The sequence below is a fragment of the Tachysurus vachellii genome, chromosome 10 (genome assembly GCF_030014155.1).
Source record: "Tachysurus vachellii isolate PV-2020 chromosome 10, HZAU_Pvac_v1, whole genome shotgun sequence".
Lineage (NCBI taxonomy): Eukaryota > Metazoa > Chordata > Actinopteri > Siluriformes > Bagridae > Tachysurus > Tachysurus vachellii.
The window spans coordinates 19,663,838-19,682,391 of NC_083469.1; the positions used below are offsets into that span (position 1 = coordinate 19,663,838).

Consider the following 18,554-nt stretch of genomic DNA (forward strand, 5'->3'; position numbering starts at 1 on the left):
TCTTCATTGTACATTGCAGTACAAACCCTGAATAAATACATCCAGGGACAACAATCAATTGCGTATTATGTGTCATTATGTGTTAACAGTTTGTAAAACTGTTACTCAGATCAATAAAGAAGAAATATTTGTGACATGTAATCTTGGAAAAAGTATTATTCATAGGTAAATATTATATTATTATGAATATAATCTAATATAAGATATAGTTTTTCTAAACTTTCAGGATCCTAGAGATCTCTTGTATGATGACTCCAGTATGTAAAAACACTGATCACTTCTCTGTCCTTGCAGGCTGCTTTAATCAACCCATTCATAGATGTCCATAATTTTCTGTCCTTTTGAGTAATGAATTAGTTATGGGATTAGTTTCCATTGATATACTGATGGTACCCAGTTATATATCTTTTCAAAACCAGATGAAATATCTAAATTGTATAAATCAACTGAGTCCATTAAAGAGATAAAAGACTCGATGAGCTGTAATTTTCTATTGTTAAATACTGGTAAGACAGAACTACTACTTATTGGCCCAAAAACCAGTACACAGAAGCTCTCACAATTCAACTTGTCTTTTGAAAATCATATCGGCCATATTACAAAAACAGCCTTCTTCCACCTTAGAAATATTGCCAAGCTAAGAAACATCCTATCTGTATCTGATGCTGAGAAGCTAGTTCATGCATTCATGACCTCCAGACTGGACTATTGTAATGCGTTACTATGTAGTTGTCCTGCATCTTCAATAAATAGGCTACAGTTAGTCCACAATGCAGCTGCTAGAGTTCTTACCAGGACAAGAAAATATGATCATATAACCCCAATTTTATCATCTCTACACTGGCTATTTGTTAAGTTTAGAATTAATTACAAACTGCTGCTACTTACTTACAATGCTCTAAATGGTTTATCTCCCATGTATCTAACTAGTCTTTTAACATGTTACAATCCTTCATGGTCTCTGAGATCACAAAACTCAGGACTTCTGGTAGTTCCCAGAATATCAAAATCTACTAAAGGCGTAGAGCGTTTTCTCTCAAGGTTTCTTCCTTTACCATCCAAGGGGTTTTTTCCTTGCCACAGTCGCTTCAGTCACCTCAGACTTGCTCATTATGGATACAACACATTCAAATATACCTAAAATTAATCCTGAATTTTTCTATAATAGTCATCTTTATATTCAAATTTTGTTTTATGTTTTAAGTTCTGTAAAGCTGATTTGAGACCATTTCAATTGTTAAAAGCGCTATACAAATAAACTTGCCCTTGAATTTGAATTTATTTTACCATAGCTTGTTAGCTTGAATAACTTGTTCTCTTTTCATAGACAATTATGTACACTTTCTCTTATCTCATTTTAGGGCTACACACTGCATAAAGGAGACTCTCAAATGAAGCTAGATTTATCCCTGTATAAGTGTCTGTTAGATACATTTTAACAGTACAAGTCTGATTAATAACCACAAAGAAATAAAAGGTGACATTCTTCACTTTTGCTTCGTTCTTTATTTACTGTTTTTGCAGGTCGAAGCTGCTCGATAAAACAACAGCAAAATGATTTTGAAATTAACAATTCAAATACCTTCAGGGGACGTTGTATTATAAAAAGCTGCTGCTCTTTTCTTCTGTCATTTTCTTGTAACCTTCTCGATTCTCTCACATGCTAAAGTAATTAAATAAGTAGCTATGTATAATGTAGTTCATTTTCTTCAGCAAACCACTGCTCATTCAAATTAAAACAGAATACTGAGTGGGTAGAATAATGAACATATTTGCTCAGATTTCTTAAATCACAACCAAAACCAGACCAATAATTCCATCTAAAACTCTGTCTATAAACAAGTAGCCATCAGATTCTTTAGAATTCGCCTCAGGCACCCAAAAGTAAAATAAACGTAATATCCAAATGCATTTTGTATCTACAAAGAGCGTTATAAGTCTTCTGTTTCCCTTTCTGTATTTCTTATACTAAAAGAACTCCAAGGCTCCCAGATTAAAACTGTAAGGTAAATTTCCATTACAGCAGGTCTGAGGACTTGAAGAACCATCCCACCCTCATACCACCACAGTGTTGCTGTAATTATAAAAAGTCTAATAACCTTTTCTTTTTTTACATCGTCTACATTTTACCCGCAGTAATCACAGTCAAATGGCTTTTACAAGGGCATTTGGTCACAGCAAATATATCCCCAAATCAAGCTTAAATACAGTGGAGTCGGCTTGATCGAAAAGGTTCCACTTTTGAGAGCAGAAAGTGCAGAGGAACGATGATGGACCATTTAGGCTTTGAGCTGAAACTGAATCGTTAACTTAGTAGTTGTGAATGTTGCAGCCAGGAAGTGTGCAAGCGTGACGCAGTTCATTAAAAAAGGTGGTGAAATGGTCAGGCAGTTACAGAAGCATGTGTGTTTAACAGATCAGACAGATTACTTAATGTCATCCCATCGTTTTGCCAGCAGATGGCGACAAAGGATTCTTGGATTATTTTTAAAATGATTTATTTATTACAATTTCTTTTACAGTCAGTGACCTGCATTTATGAGTACTGTGTGCATATTTACAAACCTCTTCACACAGTTAGCACAACAACGGTCTATGTGGACTGAAGCACCTTTCATTGACTTGCATTATGCAAAAGCATTAAATAACCTCAGCTTTCAAACTTCATGAATTCTTATATCATTCAAACTCACCATTCAACAAAACTAAACGTATCTACCGAACATTTTTCACGTTTTCATTCTGTTTTAAAAACTAATCAATATAACTAAAAATGTCCAACAAATGTTCTTTATTATTATAAAAATATATTTATTTAAAGTTTTAATAAAATAAATAAACCAATAGACTAAAATAGCTAATAATAAAGTATATTAACTAATTAAGTAAGGACATTATTAATATATTAATATATATAAGTGTAACTGAAATGTATTAAAGTGTATGTGTTACAAATGGAAACATAAAAAAAAAAAAATAATAATAATAATAATAATAATAATAGTAATAATAATAATAATCTCCATCATCCTCGTTGTGACGTGAGGTCGCGAGCTTCCTGAACCTGTCCATCTTTGACGTCATCTGCGTGTTTGTTGTTGTATAATTGTTTATTTATATTTAAACTGGCTCCATAGTGATAGTTTAAATTAAAACACTGCTTGTTCGCCGATAAACATCGTCTCGATTATCAGCACTCTACAACTTCTGACACAACTGAACTCTACAACTTCTGACACAACTGAACTCTACAACTTCTGACACAACTGAACTCTACATCTTCCGAAGACACGATGGCTGTAAGAGGATTTCTACCGGACCTGAAGAGCTGGACTGTAGGTGAGATCGCTCGTGCTGCGGGTCTCGTCGCTTTCTCTGCCGGTGCGGGTTACTGCATTTACCGCAGCCTACGGAGAGAAAGAGCTCCTCCGGACCGCACTCAGCCTTCTCACGGTAGGAGGAGCTTTATCCTACCATGTGACTTTAATGTTTCACTGGTTTTACAATAAATCCTGTTGATGTTACAGTGTTACAGTCTAATGTTATGTAGCTCACAAGCGACCTCGTCTATGTAGACAATTAGCCTCATGCTAGTTATCGTGCTAGCGAACTTGGCTACTTGTTTAAATTACACTATAAAATGCTTACAATTGGCTCAACAAGTTATTTTATTTCCATTATGAATTATTTTATGTATTTCATATCATATCTACTTGTCTGTTTTCTGTAGTTATTACACAATTTATTGGTAAATATAATCGTTAGCCTAATGTTAGCTAACCTGCTAGCGACCTTAGCGGTCAGTTTAAATTACATACTAAAATCCTGAAAGGAGTTGATGAACGTAGCTCACGAGACTTTAGTTTATTTCCACAATATAATATTCAAGCCCATTAAAAAGTGACTTTTCACAACCCTGACTACTGGATTTACACTAAATCCTACTTGGACTAGTGATTAGTCAGATCTAAAGGGCTTGGTTGTCTACCTAGAGAACTTCACTAATCATTTCATTTACACATCATAGTGAGTATAAAGGTAGTTAGTTTGCTGAACTCAGATTTAACAATTCAGGATGATTTTTTAACAGATTTGTGTGGTGGACAGGGGCAGGAGGTTTTAGAGGGTTTTATCATTTCACATCAAATGTACAGTGAATTTAAACAAGCTGACTACAAATGTTACAATTTGGCTGTTTCTTCATAAACTAATTATTAATACAATTCACAGGGTTTTTAACGTTTAAGCATTAATAGGAAACTTTGATATTGTGTAGTTAAGTTGTAATTCTCATTCACATAAAACTCAATGCAGAGCCTGTGGACGTGCTGAGGGAATCATTGGATACTCCCTCTCTCCTCCAGGTATGTATCAGGTCAATAGTAACATTTTAACACTGTTTGAAACGTGTAGGCCACGTTTGTCTAAGTGTGTGTGTGTGTGTGTGTGTGTGTGCGTCAAGGTCGTTGAGCCAATTCTGCAACTGCCGCCCACCGAACCTCAAGACGAACCTTCAGCCGTCATTCTGGTAAACAAATCTTTCATTTATTTGCTAAAGCAGATCACTGGATTTTACCAGGTTGCATTTTCTGTAAAGGATGTTAGTATGAATCTGCTATGATAAGCAGCTCTTATGATCTTCGTGCTCTACATATCACAGCCGCTCGATGCTGGTGAACCGAACAGCGCTTGCTGCGATGTTCAGTTCGTGTCTGCAGATTCCTCATCCTCCCAGTCTGAGGTATTCTACAGTTCTGCAGCTGAGATACAAACACACAAACACCCTTCGCTACAAGTTTTAATGTCTAGTTTTGTTTCACTATTTCTAGCCAGTGGACATCAGGAGAGTCATCCCCGGAATGATAAGGGGTCCAGAGAGTCGGCTCTGCGGGCTCGAAACCGTAGAGACGCACCACTCGATTCACAAAGTAAACTTTTCCTTTATGGAATGAAGAATATTGAACAAATTAATATTTAGTAATAAAAATTTTTGATTTGACATGATTTTTAGAAGAGCACATTTGTGGTCATAGATCATGAATTTGGTCTAATTGACATTTGCAGGGATTCCCTTATTATACCAGATACGAGGAGAGTTTCCCTGTCATTCAGCTAAGTGATTATTCATTGTGGCATCAAAAAATGTTATTAATTGCAGTGACTAAATTGAGTTTGTGTGTTTTAAGGTTGTTGAGCCACATCTTCATTTGCTGCCCAACGAACAACAAGAAGACCCATCAGCTGTTCTTCTGGTAACCAAAGCTTTCGTTTATTTACTAAACCCAATCACTGGATTTTACAAGGTTCTTTTTACTGAACAGAATATCAGTATGAACCTGCTATGATCAGAAGCACTTATGATCTTCCTGCTCTAATTTTCACAGCCACTCGATGCTGGTGAGCTGATCAGCGCTTGCCGAAACATTCAGTTCCTCTCTGCAGACACCTCCATCTCCCAGTCTGAGGTATTCTACAGTGTAGCAGCTATGATACAAACACACAAACACTCTTCTTTACAAGTTCTAATGTTTAGTTTTGTTTCTCTATCTCTAGTCAGTGAACATCAGGACATACCTCTTGTGGATGATAAGGGGCCCAGAGTGTCGTCTTTGCTGGTTTACAACCACAAAGACACAATCCATCAATCACATGGTAATCGCAGACCTAAGTACTCTGATGAAGAGAATTGACCTTGATGCATTTTAGATACGCACCTTTGTGAAATAGATCTTGAGTTTCGGCTGTTTGTCATTTGCAGGGATTCCCTTATCATACCACCACAGAGGATTGTTTCACTGGCATACAGGTAAGGGCTTATTTGTTGTGGCATCACAAAACTTTTGTTAATTGCAGTGATTAATTGTGTTCATTTTAAATTGTTCTCTTCAGGTTGAATCTGGGAGGGTTACAGAATTTATTTCCTGTAACCGAGTGGAGACCGACATCATCGTGCCAGGTTTTTATTATGTGGTAAGTTTATTGCACTTTCATAAAATGTGTATTGTTGTTAGTAACTTTTTGAATTTGTCTGCAGTGTCAATTTTTTTTTATTCAACAGCAAACCATTAAACAGGTGACCTGCACTTACCTGTTTGTGGGTAAAGATGGGCAAATGGACACCTCCACTTGGGAGAAGGAAGAGGTTCCCGTTCCATATGCGGTAATTCCATGTTTCACACCTGATGTGTATCTACATTTGCTGCTATTCACCTGAACGGGAGGCTGTAAAATCTACTGTGCAAGTTTTAACGATTCATTGATTTGGCTTGCAGGAGAGTGACGAGAGCTTTAACCCAGAGGAGATGGAGGTGCCCTTTATTTGGTATGAAACTCTTCACTGTTTAATGGTGTAATGTTGTATTGTGTGTTTAACATACACTAAGTATTTACATGTCCTGTTTCTTAGCTGCCATCTTTCAGACAGAGGGGTTACTGATGTCGGCCTGAAGCTGCCCGCTCTCCGTGAGGCGTTCGCTGTGAGTAAAACCTTTTTCCGGCTGCTGTTATTGCGCAGGTAAAGTCCACTCGGCTTTAATTTATATTGTGTGCTGTCTCATGTTCAGACCCTGCTTGCCAGCATCCACAACCAGAACTTCCTGTTCCTGGTGGGAAAGAAGATCGTCATGCGTCTGGCAGCGGCTAACATCCAGGTGACTTAAGGATGATGAAAGAGCGATTCGTTTTAGTGACGAAAATACTTTGTTACTCAGCCAATTGAAAACCATAGCCAGTGAGTCACAGACATGTTTTGTTTGTTTTAACAGGACGTGGTTGGGGTGAAGTTGGCCTACGAGGCCTTGATTCGATTCCTGAGGACGCCTTCTCATCAGGATTCGATTGAGGCAGAGATCTCCTCCTGTGTAAGCTAATAATTGCCTGTGTGAAGTGACATGTTTAAATATAGTAGATTTGTATAATATAGTAAACAGGACTCTAATATGTAATGCTAATTTCTTTTTGTAACTCTTCTCCTCTGTGCAGGTCCCCCACTACAACTTCCTGGATGTTTTTTTTGAGCTGATTCTGTTCCGCCATTTCAGAAGTGGCTCAACACTTGAGACAGTAAGTGACTGATCAGGAGATGTATAAATGATGTTGAATGTAAATTCAGAAGATGTAACCTTTAACCCTGATAGGACATGGCATTAATGAAGCTTGTTGTTTTCCTTTCCTAAAGTTTAATGGAGGATTCTTGGAGCGCCTGCTCGAGCTCATCAGCATGTGGGATGTGGACGTGTGGGAGCCTGCAGCAGAGCTGTACTTCACAGTGCTTATCGTAAGTGTTTGAATATCTTCTGATGCCACGATACACAAATTCTCAGGATTGTATCTTAAACTCAGTGACGCTGTGTTGGATGTGTGTGTGTGTGTAATTTGTCAACAGGATCACCTAACACAGCTTGCTGAAGTACTGTTCTCTCAGCCTCTGGAGCTGTACAGTGACCCAGCAGCCTTAGCCACCACGGTTCAGCATCTTCTCAAGAAGCACGTCCAGCAGATGATGGACACTTTGGAGAAGCTCTGAGCAATGTCTTTTGTTTATCGCTTTATATTTTCTTCTTCTGATTCGTTTTATGTTCGTTCTTTTCCCTCACTTCTTTCCCTACATTGCTCAAGCTCTCCACAGGTAAGTATGAATTCATTTTATTTCTATTTTTGATTAAGATTTTAAAAATCACTTTTCTTTCCTATAGGTTTGTACAGTCAACCCCAGGACTGAAGACGGGCTTAACCCTAGGATCCCTCATCCCTTAATAATTATCCCATATTAATCTATCCCTCTATTCCTGTCCCACTCCCCTATTCCTATAGATACTAAATAGGTTAATAGATTTTTTTGTAAATAAACTTATTGTTATATAGTGCTTATATTATTTAATAAATGTTTACATTTGTTTCTATTACAGTCTAATTCGGATTATTTTCTTTCATCACATGATATACATATATAATTTTCCTTTTAAAAGCACAACACAAAATGAATGTTTCATTCATCTAAAGATCATTTTTAAAAACAAATTCAGAACCTTTAAATGATTTACTAAAACGTGAGAAATGACAAATAACAAAATTCAGATATTTATACTCTTGGATCATTTGTGTGATGGCCCCAAACTGTGGAACAATATTTAACGTTTAAAGAATTGCATAATTGTAAATTATTTATTAATTTATATATTAATTATATAAATTATACAGTGTCATAGGAAGTCTTTCTCTGTTGGCTTCCTCTGCTGTGTTCTCTACAGCCATGGTAATTAAATGTGCTTCTCTCTCTCTCTCTCTCTCTCTCTCTCTCTCTCTCTTTCTCTTTCCCATTTCCTCGTTTTTCAGCAGAAAATATATTTTACAGATAATTTCCTGTTTTTAAATGTTTGACATTGATTTTCACAGATTTAGTTGATAGTGGAGCTGCCCCTGCTGACACCCCAACTGCCTGACACCCCAACTGCGTGAAATCCCAGCTGCCTGACACCCCAACTGCGTGAAACCCCAGCTGGCTGACACCCCAACTGCCTGACACCCCACCTGCGTGAAACCCCAACTGCCTGAAACCCCAGCTGCGTGACACCCCAGCTGCATGACACCCCAGCTGCGTGACACCCCAGCTGCCTGACACCCCAGCTGCTTGACACCCCAGCTGCTTGACACCCCAGCTGCCTGACACCCCAACTGCCTGACACCCCAACTGCCTGACACCCCAGCTGACTAACACCCCAGCTGCCTGACACCCCAGCTGCGTGACACCCCAAATTCCTGACACCCCAACTGCCTAACACCCCAGCTGCATGACACCCCAGCTGCGTGACACCCCAAATTCCTGACACCCCAGCTGCCTGACACCCCAGCTGCCTGACACCCCATCTTCCTGGCCTGCCCTTTAGATACACCTCTACTGTGTAATTTGAGTAATACTTTATTATCTGTGTAATAAGAAGGAGTCTTCATTGTACATTGCAGTACAAACCCTGAATAAATACATCCAGGGACAACAATCAATTGCGTATTATGTGTCATTATGTGTTAACAGTTTGTAAAACTGTTACTCAGATCAATAAAGAAGAAATATTTGTGACATGTAATCTTGGAAAAAGTATTATTCATAGGTAAATATTATATTATTATGAATATAATCTAATATAAGATATAGTTTTTCTAAACTTTCAGGATCCTAGAGATCTCTTGTATGATGACTCCAGTATGTAAAAACACTGATCACTTCTCTGTCCTTGCAGGCTGCTTTAATCAACCCATTCATAGATGTCCATAATTTTCTGTCCTTTTGAGTAATGAATTAGTTATGGGATTAGTTTCCATTGATATACTGATGGTACCCAGTTATATATCTTTTCAAAACCAGATGAAATATCTAAATTGTATAAATCAACTGAGTCCATTAAAGAGATAAAAGACTCGATGAGCTGTAATTTTCTATTGTTAAATACTGGTAAGACAGAACTACTACTTATTGGCCCAAAAACCAGTACACAGAAGCTCTCACAATTCAACTTGTCTTTTGAAAATCATATCGGCCATATTACAAAAACAGCCTTCTTCCACCTTAGAAATATTGCCAAGCTAAGAAACATCCTATCTGTATCTGATGCTGAGAAGCTAGTTCATGCATTCATGACCTCCAGACTGGACTATTGTAATGCGTTACTATGTAGTTGTCCTGCATCTTCAATAAATAGGCTACAGTTAGTCCACAATGCAGCTGCTAGAGTTCTTACCAGGACAAGAAAATATGATCATATAACCCCAATTTTATCATCTCTACACTGGCTATTTGTTAAGTTTAGAATTAATTACAAACTGCTGCTACTTACTTACAATGCTCTAAATGGTTTATCTCCCATGTATCTAACTAGTCTTTTAACATGTTACAATCCTTCATGGTCTCTGAGATCACAAAACTCAGGACTTCTGGTAGTTCCCAGAATATCAAAATCTACTAAAGGCGTAGAGCGTTTTCTCTCAAGGTTTCTTCCTTTACCATCCAAGGGGTTTTTTCCTTGCCACAGTCGCTTCAGTCACCTCAGACTTGCTCATTATGGATACAACACATTCAAATATATCTAAAATTAATCCTGAATTTTTCTATAATAGTCATCTTTATATTCAAATTTTGTTTTATGTTTTAAGTTCTGTAAAGCTGATTTGAGACCATTTCAATTGTTAAAAGCGCTATACAAATAAACTTGCCCTTGAATTTGAATTTATTTTACCATAGCTTGTTAGCTTGAATAACTTGTTCTCTTTTCATAGACAATTATGTACACTTTCTCTTATCTCATTTTAGGGCTACACACTGCATAAAGGAGACTCTCAAATGAAGCTAGATTTATCCCTGTATAAGTGTCTGTTAGATAGATTTTAACAGTACAAGTCTGATTAATAACCACAAAGAAATAAAAGGTGACATTCTTCACTTTTGCTTCGTTCTTTATTTACTGTTTTTGCAGGTCGAAGCTGCTCGATAAAACAACAGCAAAATGATTTTGAAATTAACAATTCAAATACCTTCAGGGGACGTTGTATTATAAAAAGCTGCTGCTCTTTTCTTCTGTCATTTTCTTGTAACCTTCTCGATTCTCTCACATGCTAAAGTAATTAAATAAGTAGCTATGTATAATGTAGTTCATTTTCTTCAGCAAACCACTGCTCATTCAAATTAAAACAGAATACTGAGTGGACTTTATATTTCAGAACTGTGACTTTATATCTCAGAATTGTTCAGTTCAAGTTCAATTCAATTCAATTCAAGTTTATTTGTACAGTATAGCGCTTTTTACAATGGACATTGTCTCAAAGCAGCTTTTCAGAACATAAACATAGAACAGAAGATAAACATAAGGAGTAGTATAAAGAATGAATATAATAAAAATTCAAAATATATATAGTTCACAGTATATGTATGTATGTATGTATGTATGTATGTATGTATGTATGTATGTATGTATGTATGTATGTATGTATGTATACACATATGTATGTATATGTATTTATCCCCAATGAGCAAGTCTGAGGTGACTCAAGCAGCAGTGGCAAGGAAAAACTCCCTTAGATTGGTAAAGGAAGAAACCTTGAGAGGAACCAAACTCAAAGGGATTCCCATCCTCATCTGGGTGACACTAGATTGTGTGATTACAAATATACAGTCAGACAAGTGTTGTATTGGTGTAGGGATCACATGGAGTTCAGATCTCCTCTTAGTATCACAGAGTCCAACTGGAGCTGGTAGATCTGTAGATGTCTCAGGATTCTCACAGAGTCGGCCTCATCTCAGTGGAGGTCCAAAAACTTCATCGCACGGAAGACGATCGGAGCTGGTACAATGTCTGGGTGTCTCGGCATGGGTAGAAAAAGAGAAGAGCAGTGCAGAGGGATTAACATATCTGCTGTTCATAAAAATGTGCAAGTCTAGTGTAATAGTGCACAATATAATAGGATGTGTTATGTGCACGCCTGACTAAAGAGATGAGGCAACAAGATGAAGAACAATTAAATATATGGCGCATTTCTAAGCAAAAAATGTCGCAATTCTGAGAAATAAAGTCGCAATTCATAAAGTCACAATTCTCAGATATAAAGTCGCAATTCTTAGATATAAAGTCACAATTCTCAGATATAAAGTCGCAATTCTTAGATATAAAGTCACAATTCTCAGATATAAAGTCGCAATTCATAGATATAAAGTCGCAATTCATAGATATAAAGTCGCAATTCTTAGATATAAAGTCACAATGCTTAGATATAAAGTCACAATTCTCAGATATAAAGTCACAATGCTTAGATATAAAGTCACAATTCTTAGATATAAAGTCACAATTCTTAGATATAAAGTCACAATGCTTAGATATAAAGTCGCAATTCATAGATATAAAGTCGCAATTCTTAGATATAAAGTCACAATTCTTAGATATAAAGTCGTTAAGTTTAAAACTTAATTAAATGCTTGAGAATGATGAGCCTTAAATCCACTAGAGGGCAGCACCTGACTGTCATGGATGTTCAGTTAAACTACCACACTTCCTCTGTAGTGATGTAAATTTGACAGTAAAGGCAAGTTCTTTGCTACCTCCATATACTCCATATTTCTAGGAAATATTTGTTTCTCTTAGGGTTTCTTTGGATTGTTTAGGGTTCAAAGCTTCTTCTTCTTAGAGCTTTCTCTGAAAAGTAATCCTGTTGTAGAGATCTACCTGGAGCTCCCATATTATCTGCAAACATGATTCTGTTTAATCAGTTCATTTTGCTCTCCAATCAGGACTCCTGTCATGTATACCTCCTATGTGGCTAGAATGAAAGTCTGAAGATTGAAGGATTCTTCTGAGACTGAGAAGGAGTTTAGGATGTAGGTGAAGCAAATATTATATCTACAGTACTATAATCTAACAAATAACTCGGGTGTAAGATGACTTGATGTGGTCTTAAACCAGCATAGTTCCACAGATAACATTATTTTTTATAAACATATCAGGATTTGTTCATTGTTCGCTCAAAATTGAACGCTCCCATTGTTTAAATCCAATTGTTATGCAAATCACTGAGCATGAAGTAAATATCTAAATGAACATCTTATTAGTGTAGAATTGCCAGTGTTTTATATCTCTGTTATTGACTCCTGAGGACACTAATACTTCAACATGTGTCCTTTATCGCTTATGTACATATAAGCACGTATGCAACTTACAGCAATCAGCAATAAATTTGAAGCCGCCTGCCTATTTTTGAGTAGGTCTCCTTTTCCTGCCAAAAGAGCTTTGATCCATCAAAGCCTGTATTCCATAAGACCTCTACAGGTATGCTGTGGTATCTAGAGCCAAAATGTTAGGAGAAGATCCTTTAAGACCTGTAAAATGCAAGGTGAATCCTCCATGGATCGGACTTGTTTGTTCAGCACGTCCCATTGCTGCTTGATCAGGTTGAGATCTGTGGGAGTCAACACATCAAACTCTTCATTTGTCAAAGTCACTCAGATCCTCACTCCTGCCCATTTTCCTACTTACAACACATCAGCTTTAAGGACTGATTGTTACTTGCTGCCTAATGCATTTCACCCCTTGACAGGTGCCACAATAATGAGATAATCAATTTTATTTTTTTCACCAGTCAGTGGTTTTGATGTTATGGCTGACCGGTGTATACTGACCTATTTTAATATTATAAAGAAATGAAATCATATTGCCTTTAGAATATTTGACACAAATGGTCTTACTGAAAGCAGGTTTAATACTTAAGAGCTATAAACTGCACTTTAGAATACAAGATGATTTATTCAGGTTTGATAAGTTCTCAAAGTGATAAGCGGCCAGTCACTTTACATAACGCAGTTTTACCAAATAATTCATTGCATATTATCACAACTAATAATGTATGTATTGAGTCATATTCACACAAGACACCACCAATAATTAACCAAAACAAGTACTGATTAATAGAGTCTTATTTATAATGAATAGAGTGTAAAGCTTTACTGTTCTACAGTACACATCTTAAGACACAATGCTTGTGTTCCTGATACATAAATGATGCAGTAAATCAGTAACTGACTATTTTGGTCTATAAATCAGTAAATTGGACTATATTGTACCGTGCATACACTCTGATGCAACACATTTGATGCAACATATTAATATAGATACACAGGGCAGTGCAACAACATGAGCATCATGATGATTAACTAGGGGACATGTTGCAAAAGCTAAAATACTATACAGTGAGTTTAAAGAATATACAGTAAAAGGACAATGAACTGCAATTGTTAGCACTTTTGCTAAATTACTGAAGGCTTTAAATATTTTTGAGGAGTAAGGCATGTTTATAAAATGATGAATGACAAAATATCATCAGTAACTGCTTGGTTGTGGTGGGTCCAGAGCTTATCCCAGGCTCACAAGATGGGAATACAGCCTGGATGAGATTCAGGAAAACATCTACACTTACTTACACACCTAGGGGCAATTCACTTGCCAGCATTTTTGGGAGGTTGGAGGAACTGCGGGGAAACCCACAAAGTCAAAGGGAAAGCGAGCAAAACTTCACACTGGCAATAACCCGAGCTCAGGAATGAACTGTGAAGCCTCGAGGTGGCTAGATAGTTGTGGATGGTATCTTGTGTTTACCCTAAAGATGGCTCTGTATGGTATCACAAGGATTACACCTTAAGGATGGCTCTGGATGGTATCACAAGGATTACACCGTAAGGATGGCTCTAAATGGTATCACAAGGATTACACCTTAAGGATGGCTCTGGATGGTATCACAAGGATTACACCTTAAGGATGGCTCTGTCTGGTACCACAAGGATTACACCGTAATGATGGCTCTGGATGGTATCACAAGGATTACACCTTAAGGATGGCTCTGTCTGGTATCACAAGGATTACACCGTAAGGATGGCTCTGTCTGGTATCACAAGGATTACACCGTAAGGATGGCTCTGGATGGTATCACAAGGATTACACCTTAAGGATGGCTCTGTCTGGTATCACAAGGATTACACCGTAAGGATGGCTCTGTCTGGTATCACAAGGATTACACCGTAAGGATGGCTCTGGATGGTATCACAAGGATTACACCTTAAGGATGGCTCTGTCTGGTATCACAAGGATTACATCGTAAGGATGGCTCTGGATGGTATCACAAGGATTACACCGTAAGGATGGCTCTGGATGGTATCACAAGGATTACACCTTAAGGATGGCTCTGTCTGGTATCACAAGGATTACACCGTAAGGATGGCTCTGGATGGTATCACAAGGATTACACCTTAAGGATGGGTCTGTCTGGTATCACAAGGATTACACCGTAAGGATGGCTCTGGATGGTATCACAAGGATTACACCTTAAGGATGGCTCTGTCTGGTATCACAAGGATTACACCTTAAGGATGGCTCTGGATGGTATCATACAATTGGCAAAAGATTGCACTTCACCTCAAGTCTCATTTATCATTCAAATAATACCTTCACTTGGATACTATAGACCTACAACTAAAAACAATAGTGAAATCTAATATGAAATCAATACTAAAGATCCTAAAGAAGACAATAAGCACTGTTTTGATGTTACAGCATAGAGTGGATGAGTAATGACTCATATTCTCACTCTCTGATGTCTCCCAAGAAGAGATCTATTTAGATCTAAATCTAAATACAGATGCATATTTGTGATCCTGACTGCAATAGAGTAGGTTTTTATAATGACACAAAAATCTGGATTGTATACCCCATGAGATAAAGTAAGTCTGGTTGAGTAAGTCTGGTTAAGGTAATTCCAAGATATATGTTAATCTCTTTGTGTCCTGGATCGTTGTAATCATTAGATCTTTTCTCTGTGTTGCAACCCAGAGGATGGAATGAATTTCCTTTATCCAGTTTGCAAACAGTGGGTACGGTAGCTCAGCGTATTTGCCTCCTACCTTTAGGGTTGGGGAATCGATTTCTGCCTCTACTTTGTGTGTGTGGAGTTTGCAAGTTTTCATTGTGTTCTTGGTATTCTGTGTTTCTCCCCCAGTCCAAAGACATGTGGTGTATCCTGACTGGCATCTCTAAACTGTCTGCAGTGTGTGAGTGTGTGTACAATTGTGCCCTATGATGCGTTGGTACCCTGTCCTGGGTGTCCTTTGCCTCATGCCTGGAGTAATCGGAGTAGGCTCCAAGCTCTCTGTGTCCCTGTGTCAAATAAATGGTACAGAAGAAACGCGAGCATTATATTTACTCTAAAAACTCTAACACTGTATTGAAATTTTCTCGTAAATTCTAGCTTAATGCTATTTTTATTTGTTATGTTTTCAGTTTTCATTAATAAAATGAACAGAGACAAAAGAAGTATTCATTTTGTATTATATTTGCTTTATCCTGCTCTGGAGTCTGTCCTGGCAACACTGGGTGTGAAGCATGATCACACTCCTGGATGCGATGTCAGTTCATGATAGGACACCATTCACACCCAGGCAAAGTTTAGTACAGGCGACGCTGATCCATCTATCTGTGTGGTTTTGAGAAGAGGAAATCCACAGGAACGCAGGGAAAGAGAACATGTGTAACTCTACTCAGACAGTAACCTGAGCTCGGGATTGAACCGTGGACCCTGGAGCTGTGTTGTGGCAGTGTGTTGTTGTAACGTCTGCCAGGATTAACTGTAAAACATCAATACGCTATATATATTCTGTCTAGATAAGATTAGATAACTTTATTTTCTAACCTTTCTCAGTTCATAAAACATTTAATAATAAACATTTCTCAATTCAAACCTGTTGTCTTTATTTCTTGGTTATCCTCACAGTTCTTCTGGTGAGTTTGGCACACAGTCAGGGTTCCAGTTCATCCCAAAGGTGTTCAGTGGGGCTGAGGTCAGGGCTCTGTGCCCACATACCTTTGGCTAAATAGTGTGTTTATTTGAGTAAGTGATATATCTGATATAATTTACCTTTCGTTAATTTAACTGAGGGGGGCACGGTGGCTTAATGGTTAGCACGTTCGAGTCACACCTCCAGGTTTGGGGGTTCGATTCCCGCCTCCGCCTTGTGTGTGTGGAGTTTGCATGTTCTCCCTGTGCCTCGGGGATTTCCTCTGGGTACTCCGGTTTCCTCCCCCGGTCCAAAGACATGCATGGTAGGTTGATTGGCATCCCTGGAAAAATTGTCCGTAGTGTGTGATTGTGTGAGTGAATGAGTGTGTGTGTGTGCCCTGTGATGGGTTGGCACTCCGTCCAGGGTGTATCCTGCCTTGATGCCCGAAGACGCCTGAGATAGGCACAGGCTCCCCGTGACCCGAGGTAGTTCGGATAAGCGGTAGAAAATGAATGAATGAATGAATGAATGAATGATAATTTAACTGAATTATTTTGTGCAGAAGATCTTCCCCATGGGAACATCGCCAAGCTAGGAGGTCAATGATCAGATCACACACACATTTGCTGATGAATATGCATCCTGATATTGTCATGAGGCACTGCAGGATATCTCAACTTTATACTCAGTTGCATGATATTACAGAAATCCAGTATCTATATTTTAGTCTTATTAGCAAAAAGCAACTTTTCTTCATTTTACCCATGTGCAATGCTTTAGGGGTCAAACTTCACTTTTATTTTTCAGTAACGCTTCCTGATCACGGTGTGAACAAGAACAATGAACGTAACCCAAAATGTACATACATCAAATTATTTTTAAATACATTATACTATACAAGTAAACACTCACCTTTCACTGTACACTTGGCATGTGGCATGGTGTTACCAGACAATGATTTGAAAATGTTGAACTCTTGGGATTTTTACACGTAAAGAGTTTACACAGAATAATGGAAAAACCAAAAGGTATCATGTGTTTGGAAGGTCTGCAGACTGAACCAGCTTGTTGATGAGACAGAGCAGAGAATGACCAAACTGCTCTGCACTAACAGTAAGTCTAAAGTAACTGAAATGTGGTGAACAGAAAAACATCTCAGAACATGAGCACAAATTCACAGAACCTGGAAAGATAAAAACTGAAAAAGACCTATTGATTATTCTCTAAACTTCTAACTGTCTTCAACAGTCTGAGTGAGCCAGTGCTCACAATAGTCTCAGATTCCTGGTCTTGACTGAGAGGAGTGAAACCTTGTCTTTTTACTGGTGTTGTGGCTCATCCAATGCCCAATACTTTGTGCATGCTACTCACAACAGTTGTAAGAAATCATTAAATGAGTTTCTATAGACTTCTTAGCACACTGAAACAGATCCTCTGACCTCCTGTAAAAGAGACCAGAGACTAGAGACTGTTGTGTGTGAAAATCCAAAGAGATCAGCAGTTTGTGAAATACTTAAACAAGCACAACCAGTCACAAGACACAAAGATCATGTTTCTTTCTTCATTCCAATGTTTGATGTAAACATTACCTGAAGCTATTGAATTAAAGTTGCCTGTATCTGCTTGGTTTTATGCATTGCACTGGTGCTACGTGATTGGCTGATTGGATAACAACACAAATGAGCAGATGTAGAGGTGTTCCTATTAAAAGTGGACGTTGGACAGACGTTTTTTTCTAGATCTCAAGCACATTTTTCATTTGTTTATTGTTCCAAGGCAACATGAATTCAAATTATAACACACCACTGTTGAATTCTCAAATCTTCATGGTCAGAAGGTGACAGTAGTTCTGGCTGTAATTCAAATGATTTTTTTCACACTTGTATGGCAGAATCTCCACATAAAATCAAGTGAAAAATATTTCCTGGTTGATGTGATGACGTTACCTGTGAGAAGACTTTCTTAATATTAATTTAAGGCATTTCCAGTGTTAATTTCATTACAAAGGCAGAGGGCAGTGGTGGCTCAAGTGGTTAATGCATTGGATTGTTAATTAAAGGATAAGGGTTCAAGCCCCAGCACTGCCGAGCTGCTACCTTTGGGCCCTTGAGCAAGGCTCTTAACCCTCTCTGCTCCAGACCCTGAGCTCTGACCCTAATCTCCAAAATTGGGATATGTGAAGAAAGAACTTCAATATGCTGCAATGTGCTGTGCTTGTATATGTGACAAGCAAATCCTTTTGTTTGATTCTTTT

The 18,554-nt window shown here is 37.9% G+C and overlaps 1 protein-coding gene across 1 annotated transcript; it reads left to right on the forward strand.

Annotated features, from left to right (window-relative positions):
* Positions 1 to 3,111: 3,111 nt before the first annotated feature.
* Positions 3,112 to 8,505, forward strand: LOC132852186 (uncharacterized). Its single transcript, XM_060879267.1, has 19 exons — positions 3,112 to 3,453; positions 4,315 to 4,364; positions 4,463 to 4,528; positions 4,661 to 4,741; positions 4,830 to 4,928; positions 5,187 to 5,252; positions 5,385 to 5,465; positions 5,554 to 5,652; positions 5,759 to 5,806; positions 5,890 to 5,970; positions 6,059 to 6,160; positions 6,273 to 6,322; positions 6,407 to 6,476; positions 6,564 to 6,650; positions 6,765 to 6,860; positions 6,982 to 7,062; positions 7,178 to 7,276; positions 7,385 to 7,823; positions 8,395 to 8,505. Exons 1-18 carry the CDS (start codon positions 3,294 to 3,296, stop codon positions 7,523 to 7,525), a joined length of 1,557 nt encoding a protein of 518 aa, XP_060735250.1. The 5' UTR covers positions 3,112 to 3,293; the 3' UTR covers positions 7,526 to 7,823; positions 8,395 to 8,505.
* Positions 8,506 to 18,554: the final 10,049 nt, after the last annotated feature.